A 13430-nucleotide genomic window follows, 5' to 3' on the forward strand; every position below is an offset into this window, starting at 1 on the left:
TGTAAATGAGTAAAACAACAACTGTTCGTTTTATTAGAGCAGTTTACCTGAGTGTTTCATTACACACAATACAGTATCAAATATGAAAACGAAAAATAGAAATACTAGTATTAACAAGTCATATATCTGCTGGCCACCAAGAAGCTACACAGACAAGACATCTTCACTAAGTGTAAACACACACACATCTAGTATACCTGGTAGCTCCATTGTATTGACCACTGCTGGTTTAACCAAGTGGTCCACATTGTTCTTGCGGAATACTTTACTCGCATGAGATGCATAGTGTCTGGAATGGAACAAGAATAAGTGATCAATATAAATTCAGCTAACATGCAGTTTACTAAACCACTAAATTTATTTATGAGACTGGTTGTGTTGGGGAAGAAAAGCTTAAAAAATAACATATTTCACTCCCGAGGAGATTAGAACAGGATTAAAGAATTTTGTGAAGTAAGTCAAAAGCAATGGCCAATAATGACAACGATAAATGACATGCCACACCTACGTTGCCTTAAGTGTCTAAAATGTTGGCCTCAATCATAAGCCAGAACCGGCCCAGGAGCCCAAATCACCTAATAATGCAGTCACCTCCTTAACCCTTTCTTACCGAAGTTATTTCATAAAACCACAAAAAACCTCAGGAAATGATATTTTCCGCTTGTGTGATCTTTGTGTGATATGTGAGGACCTCACCCATTAATTAACACGGAACACTATATACCATATGAAAGCCCTCTTTCCAATCTACCCAAACATCTAAAAACCTTACAAGAAAACACATAACTGACGCGCTTTACAGTGAAGAAAGGCGCAATGTTATTCTTCACCATAGCAGTGAAAGATGGCGCTGCCATCTTGTTATAACCCCAGGTTGCATTATACTGTATATTTTTAGAATCCTTATCACGTGAGGAACAGTTTTATTCTTAATAGAACACACCATGATCCTCAGAGCAAAAGTTATCGATATTTAAACAGGTACAATTGTTTTTGATGCATTTTTGTGTGTTTATAAGTGTTGATAGTTCCCCATACTCATTCTTATCGCTTCGCGTTAAACTTTATTAGAAACACCTGGGCCTACTCAACAAATTGGTGGTTATTTCAACTTCGTAGCCCTTAGGATGAAGGAGTTATGGGTCCATTTACAAATGGCACCCGTAACATGCTTTTTTTGGGCAATATATTAGCCATTCGGTAATAAAGGGTTAACAAGGTTCTGGTCCAATGAAAACAGAAATGGACAGATTTCAATGTAGTTGTAAAATTAGCTTAAAGTATACCAACACAGTTGACATACATTGAGAGATGCTCAGAATCTTGCCACACTTCGTACACAGAAAATCGGTAGCTCCCAACATTACTCTGAACACAAACACTAATATTTAATAAGATAACAATAGTAAAATCAAGTCACAAAGTTACTCACTGAAGACATCCACTCTCACTGGTAACACTTTGTACATAATTCTTCAAGGACTGTCTAAAGGCTGAAACGTTGCTCTCTGAAGCCTCCAGAAACATGCGAACTACAACAATCTAAACAACAACAAACAAATTGGCAAAACATTGTAAAACTTTTCAGCAAGGCATACTGTGTTTTTGCTGTCTTGTGAAACTTCCTCCTCTTCTACCACTTCTAGTTTGATCTACAAGAACAATGGTAATAATGATTATCCCCCATGAACCTGTATAGAAGGGACTCACAATCTTGACACTAAAACAGAAAAAAAATCTAGACCAGGTGGTGAGACAGTTTGTAGTTGAGGCTGAGAGTTCTACTTGTAAATATTGCACATGACATGTAACAAAGCAAGGCATGTTTTAGAAATTTCCAAAGGATGGAATTTTTGTGAACAAACAACAAAGATGAGCACTTTCAGTTTCGGATTCCATACAAAACTTTGCAGTATATGTGACCATCTCAGCAGAAACATGCATATGCTGGCACAGGTATACTTTTCCAATAAAAATTAGATTTTTAAGAATAGGCAATGCTACAAAGCATGCATGTTATTAATGGAGCCATTATTCTGGCAAGTAATTGTAAGTCTCAACTTAGTACACCATCTTATTTGCCTGCTCATAGAGAGTTTGCATGTCTTTTGTTTTGTTCCCAAAGCCCCGAGGTACAAGGCAATAGACGTAAACAAGATTGTCATTGTTTCTTCATTTGAAATGCCTTCATACTTGTATGCACAATACCAGACTAAAACTATATCTTGGTGAGCATTTTTTTATTTATTTATTTTATTTTATTTTTTATTATATAGAATAGTTATAACTATTACTTAACAAAAGATAAAGTCAGTCAAATGGGCTAATCCTACCCTCTGCACAAACAAGGTCAATAGCTGCAGACTCTTTAAAGCTAAAGCGACGTGAGCATTTTAAGCCAAATACCAACTCTGTAAAATGGAAATTAGTTATGGTTGCAAATTTAATGAAAAGTTCAGTATAGCCACTGTACAAATCCATTTCTTTGCTCTTCCTACTACCCAGCACTATAATTCCACAATAGGCTGAAATATTGGTAACCCATTCCTTGGAGACACTGTAGACAATACTGGGACATTAATATAAAAAGGAATTGTGGGAATTACGCAAAGTTTTCTGAGACAGTCACATACAACACATGGTGTATGCATCAAACAATGTTACAGTACTACCAACAATGTAGTAATATTATACACTGCACAAGGCCAAGCACCTTTCCTTCCAACTTATCAATCAGTGTAGACAGTCGATCCATCTCTGAACCAAACTGGTCACTGTATACTACCCCTCCACTAGCAGCAACAGCTATTGGGAGAATAACACATCAAAAAGCAGGCAAAATATATGCATCACCAACTTCCCACTAAATCTACAGCTTGTAAAACTGCTTGTGGCTTAGTACACTGTTTAACTTTACTTTTTTGCTTTTATTTTATAAAAGTGACTCCCTCAAGCCACTCAGAATACATCCCCTCCCTCCTACTATCCTCTACAAGAGAGGACAGTGGGAACACTCCTCAGTTACTGGGAGGACCACAGTCACTCCCAGCCACCCTTCATGCTCAGAAGAGGATGTTACCATTCCTCCTCATGGCTGAGGGAGTTGTCTCTGTTGGTAGACAGAGAGTTGACATGTACTATAGAAATGATCCTAGTGAGTACAGTCTTAATTCAACCAGTTCAGACCATTGCTTATATAGACCTACTTGTTAGAAATGATTGTGGGTTTGAGTTTTGCTCAACTAACATCACTATGATGACATTGTGCCATAGTACAAAATGATGTTTTTGATGGGAATTATCACCTTTATTCATTATCTCACTTTTATTATTTTTATATAAACTCACCTGATTCACCAGATACTAAGCGTTGATATTTCTTGTGCCATTTGACCTTTGCCTTTGTATCAGCAGTGTCCACCACTATTGGGAGGTGATTAGCAGAACTGTGGACAAGATTAGACAACATTGGTCAACAACACAGATTGGTAATAAATAGGAAAGGAATGATGTAATACTACACTTGGTATGGCTCACCATTCATTAAGGCCTATCTCAGTCAGGTGATCATTAGCAGACTCCAGTGGCTTACTGGCCACACTAACATGCTCAAGAGCCTGTTGAGACATGAAACACATTACTAACAATGGAGTACACTAATCTATTTACATGTCATAAGGTATCAAACAGCCATCTTGGTGAAAGGGATCAGATATCCATACATGATTTTAATGTAATGTGATAGCTGAGAATTCTATGCACATGATATGTCTTGAAGGCACATAAGCCAAATAAAGGATAAAAAACTGAGTACAAAGTAGGACCACAGACCAATATCTGGATTATTGAAGCGTCCCAAATTATAAAGGGATTGACATTTTGGGGCATCCTTTTTATTATGGGGCTCCCTCCAACAGTAGCATCAATGACAATACATAACTCTACAGACTTTATCCACAATGACATCACGAGCACAAGATGGCCGCATTATTTTGGGTACTAATGTGCAGGCGCCTATGGAGAAATTGTTTTGATCAATCATATTTCAGCCAGCGAAGGAGATATCAGCTCTAAGCAACAAATATGGGTACAAGACAACACAATAAACAATTTGTATCACATGGCTGAAAATTTTCGAGATAAAGAGTTACCCACTGCTAAGCTTGTTGTAAGGTACCAAACTACCAACTACTCCTACACACAAACACAACCACACCTCTTTGATCAAGAACCTTGTGGAAAACTTCTCAATTTTGGTCATCTACATAAAAACAACAACAACAAACAATGAGAACTACAATACATACAAAACACTACACAAGTACACATCTTATATCCTTGCTGTACACAGTATACATCAGCACAAGTCAAAACAAATATTTAAGGTAATGTTGTGAAAACAAAACAAAAATATCCTTTCACTGTCATTAAATATTGTTTGAGATCATTTGCTAGAATTTTAATTTGCAAGTATTTTTGGCACCATGATAATGTGTGATAAAGGTCACAGCTGTTAAAAGCTCCATCACTAAGCAATCTGGGAAGATATGTTTACCATATCAAAGCAGTGTCTGGGGTAATGCGAGTTGAAGCAAAGGGCACGGATAGGAATAGCTGTATGTGATGGACGACTACGTAACAGTCTATGCTCCAACCAGCAAAGGTCCAGCTATCCTCCCAAGAATCTCATGCCTGAACTAAAACTAAATGAAGTCTGCATTAAAAACTTCCACACAGGTCAACTTTAATTGTTTGAGGTGATTTCTTTTGAATATAGGAGTGGTGACACTCTATAAACTTTTTGAACGACCTTCCCATTGGGCTCTTCAGGTGGCTGGGAACAGTTTCCATATGGCTTCACCATGAAATTTTCAGGGCTTAAAACTAGAAAGCTATCATCATGAAGCTCCTCGTACTAACAGAAATCTATGAAGTATTTTGTTCTCTATCCTTTACAACAAACAGGAACTCTCTAGGATGCATGTAGCGAGAGTTTTAGCCCTTAAAACCTTTTCCTTCACACTTGGTACTATGGGGCTGGATTTGTTATTAGACACTATTTACCTGATTATCTACTATTGTGCAGAGCTTGAGGTCATACAATAGTTCTACCCATACCACACGAAGGTTTAAAACAGAATTTTAATTTGCCATTACCGGGTAAAGCAAGTATAAAAAATCGGCTTCTGGCACAATTGCAGCTTATTTACTACTGCTTGTCCATGACAGTTGTATCTTGAAAAAATCAGTGAGTAATTCATTGTTGTATTGAGGCTTGTAACAATAGCGAGTGGCATGATGACCTGCGTTTATGCATAATTTTATTCATTTGCACAGGACAGGATCTGGTGGTCAACCACAGCAATGATCACTAGCTGCTAATGTGATAGCTTACATAACACTGTTGAAACCTTATAAACAAAAAAACACAGTAGCAGACCTCCTACAAGGAAAAGCATACAGGATGTCTTTTGACTTGAAAGGGGGTATGTCCCATATATATGAGAATGAAGCGTCGAGGCTCTGTTGAGAATTTGTGAATACAAAACACTTGAGAAGATACTTGTGTGTGTGTTAAAACAGCTTGTTCAAATAGCGCTTCCTAAGCAGTGTATATCATCAATATTAGAGAATTACAAAATAATTTACTAATTACTAATTACGAAATACAAAATTACAATAACTTTATTAATTTGATAATTCTGTATGCATTATTGCAAACAGTCGTATGGACACGGAAGCATGTAGCTCAAGTATGAGTGGTTACTGGCACAATGAAGCGAAGCCATGGAAATGAAGCTGAATGGCACAATGGTAGCACAGGCGTGGCAGGACAGCCTTTTTTTACATTTGCTAGTGATACAAAATTACTCCAGTGGACTACTCCAAGCGACTTGACGACCTTCTCATCAAAGCAGCTTTGCTGACATCACACAAAATGATGGAGTAGTGGCCCAATCTGTATATCCCTGTTACACGTAAGAATAGTGTAACTAATAGTAAACATCAGTAACACAAGACGTCATGTTTGAATTTCACCAGTAATGTTAGTAACATAATATTACGGACTTGCATGCTCCCTTGTCCATAGGATTCAATGTGCTCCTGTTACAAATTAAAAAGAGTGTGGATATGAGACTAGATACAAAAGGGATATCTGGACACAACCAAAGTGATGCAATGGTTGCATGCACAACGACATGAATGCATAAGCCACTTTTGTTTTATTTGAACATGACTGGTTCATTAAAATGGTATTTTTAGCTATTGCTACATTTTGCGATGCTACTCATGAGAAATTTCAGAAGCTATAATAATCCGCTATGTGGTACTTTTTGCTAACTTTCTAACTGTATTACTGAGAAGAGATTCTGAGATGGTTACAAGGAAGGAAGCACGCATGCATGCACGTACACACACTACATGTACCGTAGACTGGTGTTTGTTGTGGGTGGACTTCAAGGTGTTAGTGATAGCCACACTAAGATCATCAGTGAGAGAAAATATTGGCTCAAAGTCAGCCATGTACTGCTGAAAGTAAGCTGTAACAAAATGGTACATTTGTACACAGTACCAAACACAATATACACACATACGCATACACTACATACAGAGAGCACACTTACCAAATAGCTCTGAAGGACTCAAAGTGCTGCATAAAATAAAAACAACAACAAATACATATACTCTACCAATACAATCACAACTTATTATTATTTTCAACTATTCTCTTTTTGAAAGGCTGTGAAACAACTAATGCAGTATCAGACATGTATATGGAGTGATTAATCAGTAGTTTTACTTCAGGGAGATTTTGTTGGTCACACAGCAGGATCAACAGTTCATAATAAAAGTAAGGGAGAGAGTACCCAGCTTCCAATATAGCCTGTACAAAATCATTGTGTTAAATTTGCCTTTGTTATTTACGGCACATTATGAACTGTCAGTAGGACTGTTGCCTACTGTGGCTTGAAATCCATCAAATTAAAAATGATAGCATAAGGTGAAATGCTTAATTGTTTGCAATTGAGAGAATGGTTTGTCCTTTGCCAATTATCATCAAATTCTGTCATTAGACAATGTTCCTGGACTTGAACCTGTCTATTCCTGTCAATAAATTTTCTTATTTAACAAGTGGCTGCATTGGGCAGGTTACTTTGACTAAACTATTTCAAGTTGGCCAGTTTATACAGTGAGTGAGCAGGTTACCACAATATAACTATTTTTCTTTTCAAATTTTCACTGAACAAACTCACTTGGTTTTTTCAGTGTCAATCAAATGGAACAACTCCTCTAGTTCTTCACTGGTCATGATCCCGTCAGAAAAGAATTCCTGAAATTCTTTCAAAGACAGAGAACCACTATCTGTGTACAACAATAGTAAATCACCACTGAGTTGGTGTCATGGTTTACCATTCTTATCAGCTCTTCTGAAGATCTGTAAAGAAAAAAATAGACAATGCACATGTTAAGCACCAGAATTTAATCAATTATGGAAGTGATTATATTATTACATGTTGCAATGGAATTTATAATTATAAATACACAAAGAAGTGTCTTAACGGCTGGTCTATCACATTTTTCTTATGTGGCCTTTAGGCATCACCCATGGCTAAAGTTCTATATGCAACATTTTCAATACAAGTCATGCCTACCGCTCAAGTTGTACGGCTCCTTTTCTTGTCACAACATACACAGCAAAAAAGATGCAACATGTTATTCAGTACTGTTGGATGGTCTGCGTATGCTTTCATCGTCGATACAGTTTTGCTAACACACACAAAAGCTGAGAGGACACTTCCATTTCCAAACTACATTACAACCTGATAGTTTCCTGTTGTTGTAGCAGCAAGTTTTTTTTCTGACATGTCATTTTGAGGTTTGTATATAGCATACACCTTTTCAGCTATAAGTCACTAAGTCTAAGTCCTTGAAATTAGGTTAGGTAATCCTAAGGCTGCAGCACATGTTGCTGCAGACCTTCAGTGCTGGTCACTGTAAAGCATTAATACAATACAATACTGGGTATCCCTATTTTATCATAATTCTACATTGCCCTACATGCACCGAGATCTGACACTTTTTAAATCGCATACAAGATTTCTATGATTTGTAATTTTCACAGTGATTTCTGCCCAGATTAATTGTCAGACTCCTCAGCCCTAGTCTCGTGTCCAGATTTCAATGTTTCCTTCTGGTACATGCGCTCCCAGTCTCACACAACTTCTAAAAAGGCAGTCTAAGGAACAACAGCTGTAACTGACTTAGCAGTCAGCTTAGAAACGGCCAAACCAGCTAATTTATCGAGGCGTAGGAAAATTCTCAAGTTTCAATATACCTCAATGGATCACCATTCCTTTTGGTGCCCGCCCCACGCAATTGGCTAAACCAGCTAACCAGCTGGGTTATCTGCACTAGGTGATGCTAATGTACAGCGACTTAGTACCACTCATGACTTATAACGGCTTTCGATCCATAGGCTGGGAAAATAAATCACCATAATATTATTAATAACTTCCCAGGGACGACGTTTAGACCACCACTCAGAAATAATATACGCACACAAATACTTACATCTTCAACGATATCCTTCGCCTTTAACGCATGGTGATCACTTTCAGCCATGGCGCACTTTGTCCTTTCCGTCTCTCACGTGGCTTAACGTATAGCGGACTTCCGGATACTAGATTCTTATGCACACTATATTATTTTCAGCAGTACACTATAAAATCGGTATCAGTCATTTGTTCAAAAAGAATTTGGTTATTGAATAGCTACATTTAGGCATTGTGTTACCAAGTCTGGAGAAAGGCTGTTCCAATAGGGAATATACAATCTACAGAAATAGCTAGTGCTCATCATGAGTCATGCTGCATTCTGAGTCTGGTCATAGAGCAGTCCATGGGGCTTGAATAACTTGTAGCTATATACATGTGACTCGCGCGTGAGTAACCATACAAAGAGATTGTTAAAAAGTTACTAGCTGTAGACTGACAAGATGGTATCATCTCTTAGCCGACAATATTTCAATGAAAGGGTAGCTAAGCCCAATATGCATTATGTAAATGTTCTATCTTGTAAGCCAGTCAAGTGTCCAGTATAACTCTGTGTTGGATTTTTTCAATGTTTAATTCAAGTTGTTGATCAAAAATGCAGTGTGGTCTGTCATATACTGAAACAGTGACTTCTTGTGAATAGCTACTGCGGTTCTAAGAGACCTTGCACGACAACAAAACGTCACGTGCGATAATTATAGTTTGAACTTCAAAAATGAATTGATTTGATTGGACGAAATCTTGTGCACGTGATTTTCACTTGTTTTGTTGTCGCGCAAGGTCTCTTAGAACCGCAGTAGTCAGTGTCTGGTTAGCTTTGGAGATCACCAGATGCAGCACATGATGCATGGGCATAGTCGTCATCAATGAGTACACCAATATCACAAGAGGGGATACTACCCTGAATATCAATAGTTCATAGCTACACTGAAAATACTGAGAGCATCACAAATCACATGAAACATTCAGCAAATTGCAATTACTGACTATTGACTTTAATTGGATAGACATATACATGTCATTAATATTAAACAACAAGGGACCAAGCACAAACACTGACACCACTGCACTGATGAGGACATTACTTCCTACCCATGCACTAAAAACCTCAATACATCTAAACTATACAGTTGGTAAACTCCAGGCACCCTGTTATTACTGAGTGTCTGTTAGAAATCAAAATGCTAGATAGAACTGTCCATGCCATCTCCAGTGAACCAAAACTTCCGATTCAACCAGCTAGTTCTGATAAAGAATTATTCTTGATGTTGGCATGCCATAAGCATGCACAGCAATAATTTAAACAATTATCTGTATAACTACATGCATGCCATAAAACTAAAAAAAATACAATTTCTAAATAGAGTGCATTCCCCCTTTAGTTTTCATTCTTGGATATACCATATGACTGATTGTTTATACTATTGTTCCCTCCTAATAAACTTTCTTGAGATGATGACTTAGACTTGGAGAACTTTAATGTTAGTGTTCTGCCAATTTTGTCAGACAAAATGCTCAATTTTGAAGCAACATAGTTGCATTGACAAATCTCTGGTGCATCTGGTAAGCGTCTGTCAATATCATCAGCGACTCTCTGAGGTAGTGAACTGACAAAGGCTTTGAATGCCAAGTACAGGACTAGTGCGGTGTAAGGTATCGCAAACAGCCCAACTCCTACCCACGCCAGTATCTCATACCATTGATCTGGCGAGCTGATATCAATTGCAATCAGGTAGCCATTAATACTGATCACTGCAATAGCTAAACACCAAATTATCGTCTTCATAATGTAACCATTCTTGAATGTCGACATCAATTTGTCCTCATTGGTGAAATGTAGTATAGGGAATAATGCAAAGGGTAGCTGAAGACTTTGAAGGATATTGAGGATGTCATTCATGTTGGTGAGATGGTGTATGTCAGCAAATATGGCTACCAGTAGTGTAGGAGCAATGGCAATACAACGAGTGAACAGTACACGTTTCCAACGAGCCCACTTAATATCAAGGAATCCCTCCATGGCAAATTGTCCAGCATATGTACCAGTCATTGTAGAACTCTCACCAGCTGCCAGAATGCCTACAGCCCAGATGTAGAGTGCGACCAGGTGAAACTCACAACCAAGAAACAACCCTGCCTGAAACAAATCCACGTCCAGGGTATCATTGAGATCTGGATTAGGTATATCATGTTCTAGGTCATAACAAAGTTCCTCATTATCATCCGTTGCATTGCATAGCTCTGTACATTCACTTAAAATCGCTGTAGCGTTTCTACCATGTTTGATATAAAATGCTTCAGCAAAGACACTAACAACAAACACGTTGATGACAAACGACACAAACAGTGCTATTGCAGACTCTATTGTGAAGTACAAGTTGGCTTCTCGTTTCTTGATCTTCCTTGACCGATCAATCTCACGGGATTTGACCAGTGCAGAATGAAGGTAAACGTTATGTGGCATAATTACAGCTCCAATGATCCCTACTGCTTGCTCAACAGTATCAGAACCTCCTGGTATTGATGGGACAAACATACCCTTTAGTATTTTCAATGGATTAGCATCAGGTTGACTTTCAGCAATGACAAACTCAATACCAAATGCAATCGCCATGATGGTGATCAGAAAACCAAAAAATACCTCCAGCTTGCGGACAAATTTATCTAGGAATAAAAAAATAAAGGTATCAGTGATCGTAATCAAGACTCCCGCATAAAGGGGAATGTGGCCTTCCTGAGTATCACGGTCCCACGATAACAGGTAGAATGCTATAGCAGTTCCGATAACCTCCTGCATGTCACTGCCAATAATGGCCACTTCAACCATCAACCATAGCACTAAGCGGGGAACACGAGGGTAATATTCGTGACATACTTCAGCAAGATGTTTCCCACTGACAACTCCTAGTCTGAGGGCTAATCTTTGTAAAAGAAATCCTAAAATGGTTGAGCTCATTAAGATCCACAGTAAATGGTAACCAGCTTCAGCGCCTTGTTGTAAATCAGATTCAATGTTGCCAGGGTCTAGGTATGCGATACTCATCAAAAATCCTGGTCCAGTGAACAGCCATAGTTTTCTAAGGCTAAACGTACGCGTGTACTCTAAACATCCGGGATCATAATTAGGATCTTTATCTTTTTCGGAGTCAGGGATAGGCACGGTGTAAATGGTGTCGCTAGATGGATAATGGATTTCGTCCTCCTTCGTTGCACTTGGCGATGTACTATCTGATTCCTTCTGTTCGTTAATAATAAGCGCATCTCTTTTACACGATTCGCTTTCTTCCATGTTCACCAGAAGCCCACTCATAACCAGATGCAGCGGGTTACGTTAGTGTTCTCGAGTGAGTTCTCTTGACTTTTTGCCAGATGAGATGCTGCAAATCAATTAATCATCACGTGATCCCATAATGTGGCCCGCCCCTTCGATTAAGAATTTTCAGTGTGAAGATATTCGTTCTGGATGTTAAGCACACAAGATGGCATTTGTTAATTTCTCGAACTGGAAAGACATTATGGATGACAACGAAAACAAAGGAATATGAATTTAATTTATGCGGCTGTCATGACGCAATACCGCATTCCACATGCAAAACTACTTGATGCAAGACAAACCAAACTTTGCATTTCAGCATTTCTATAAAACTTTCTTGCCATTATTCACATAAAGCATAAAACTTAATTAGTGATAAAAATAGTTTGGAACAAGATTAGCTACGGCTAACTAATTAACTTCCTCACACCGCTTTGACATGATCCTTTTGAACACAATGTAATCCCACGACCATCTGACTCAGCTAATCCAGCTACCATCTGATTTTAGTTCTTGCATTCAGTGTAACCTGTTATGTGGAACAGTCTGAACTCCTGAATTCCAGTAGATTGAAAGAGCTGCCGCAACTGACACTGGAGTTTTCTACAACATGCAAATTTGAATACTAGCTGTCCTTCACTATACTATCTTGTGTGTATGACCATGCAGTCCTGTAGTTGGAATACACATGCATTGTTTGCTCCCATGTGCTAAGAGCAACAACAGTAACAGAAAATATGAACTGTCAGACATGTGTAATGACTATTCAATGCACTCCAGAGTCATAGAAATGATTGCAACTCACCACCTCTGAAGATGAGATGTGATAACCCAAAACTCTACATGAAATTTTGTTTTAAATAGTACAGTTGTTGCTCTAACAGACTGATCACCTGGAGCAAGGCTAAATTTTTATTGCACAAAAGTAATATTGTTTTCTGCATTCAAGAAGTATCATGTTTCTGGCTCCCTGCTACACAGGCTTTCTTTGCAGGTCCCTTTTGGGATACTGACTAATAATAAAAGCAGTGTTGGGCAAGGTTACTTTAAAAGTAACAAGTTACATATTTGTTGTGGTGGACTATTTCTGGGCAGTTACTTGTTATGGGTAGCTACTGCAATGTTGTGTGCTATACAGATGCATTAAAAGTATATTCTTTTATTCAGTGTTACGTAATATTATTACTTTTGTGGTACCTAAGTAATATAACAAAATACGCTATAAAAACAGGTAATACAACTCAAGTTACTTTACTTACAAATGTAACGCGTTACCTAAGTAATATAGTTACTGTAACGAGTGTAATATTACGTAATATTATTACTACAAGTAACGAAGTTACTAATCTCGTTAGTAATCCATTGAGTAACGCCTAACCACTACAAAGTAATGAAGCCTACTGAATGAAGCTTATTCACCAGCTTCTTGCTTATTGCCAAGATTTGCACATTGCCAACAACGAAATCATGTCACGTGATAAGGTGGTAGTTTCACACGTGACAGCTTAAGGCTGTGGACACAAAGTAATATAATATATAATATTATTATAGTTACTTTATTT

At 38.0% G+C, this 13430-nt stretch overlaps 1 protein-coding gene, 1 non-coding gene and 1 pseudogene across 2 annotated transcripts; all 3 read right to left on the minus strand.

Annotated features, from left to right (window-relative positions):
• Nucleotides 1-26: 26 nt before the first annotated feature.
• LOC136263927 (N-terminal EF-hand calcium-binding protein 1-like) lies at nt 27-8684 on the minus strand. The gene is made up of 14 exons (XM_066058577.1): nt 8575-8684; nt 7414-7438; nt 7257-7365; nt 6627-6652; nt 6430-6542; nt 4217-4261; nt 3538-3617; nt 3349-3446; nt 2714-2805; nt 1599-1652; nt 1433-1542; nt 1304-1381; nt 198-289; nt 27-144 (listed from the first exon to the last, which is right to left on the minus strand). Exons 1-14 carry the CDS (start codon nt 8623-8625, stop codon nt 119-121), a joined length of 999 nt encoding a protein of 332 aa, XP_065914649.1. The 5' UTR covers nt 8626-8684; the 3' UTR covers nt 27-118.
• Nucleotides 2954-3168, minus strand: LOC136265268 (small nucleolar RNA U3). The gene has a single exon (XR_010705462.1). It is a non-coding gene; the product is annotated as a small nucleolar RNA U3 (small nucleolar RNA).
• A 1114-nt stretch (nt 8685-9798) lies between the features above and the next one.
• On the minus strand, nt 9799-12086 carry LOC136264097 (natural resistance-associated macrophage protein 2 pseudogene; annotated as a pseudogene).
• Between the last annotated feature and the right edge of the window lie 1344 nt (nt 12087-13430).

The sequence above is a fragment of the Dysidea avara genome, chromosome 8 (genome assembly GCF_963678975.1).
Source record: "Dysidea avara chromosome 8, odDysAvar1.4, whole genome shotgun sequence".
Taxonomy (NCBI): Eukaryota; Metazoa; Porifera; class Demospongiae; order Dictyoceratida; family Dysideidae; genus Dysidea; species Dysidea avara.

Bases quoted from the DNA above. Each gene is read 5' to 3' on its own strand.
- LOC136263927 (XM_066058577.1), bottom strand. From the start codon at position 8,625: ATGGCTGAAAGTGATCACCATGCGTTAAAGGCGAAGGATATCGTTGAA. The intron at 7,439-8,574 runs GTAAGTATTTGT...TTTTCTTTACAG, and splicing joins CGAAGGATATCGTTGAAGAT to ATCTTCAGAAGAGCTGATAA. The intron at 7,366-7,413 runs GTAAACCATGAC...TGTTGTACACAG, and splicing joins CAGAAGAGCTGATAAGAATG to ATAGTGGTTCTCTGTCTTTG.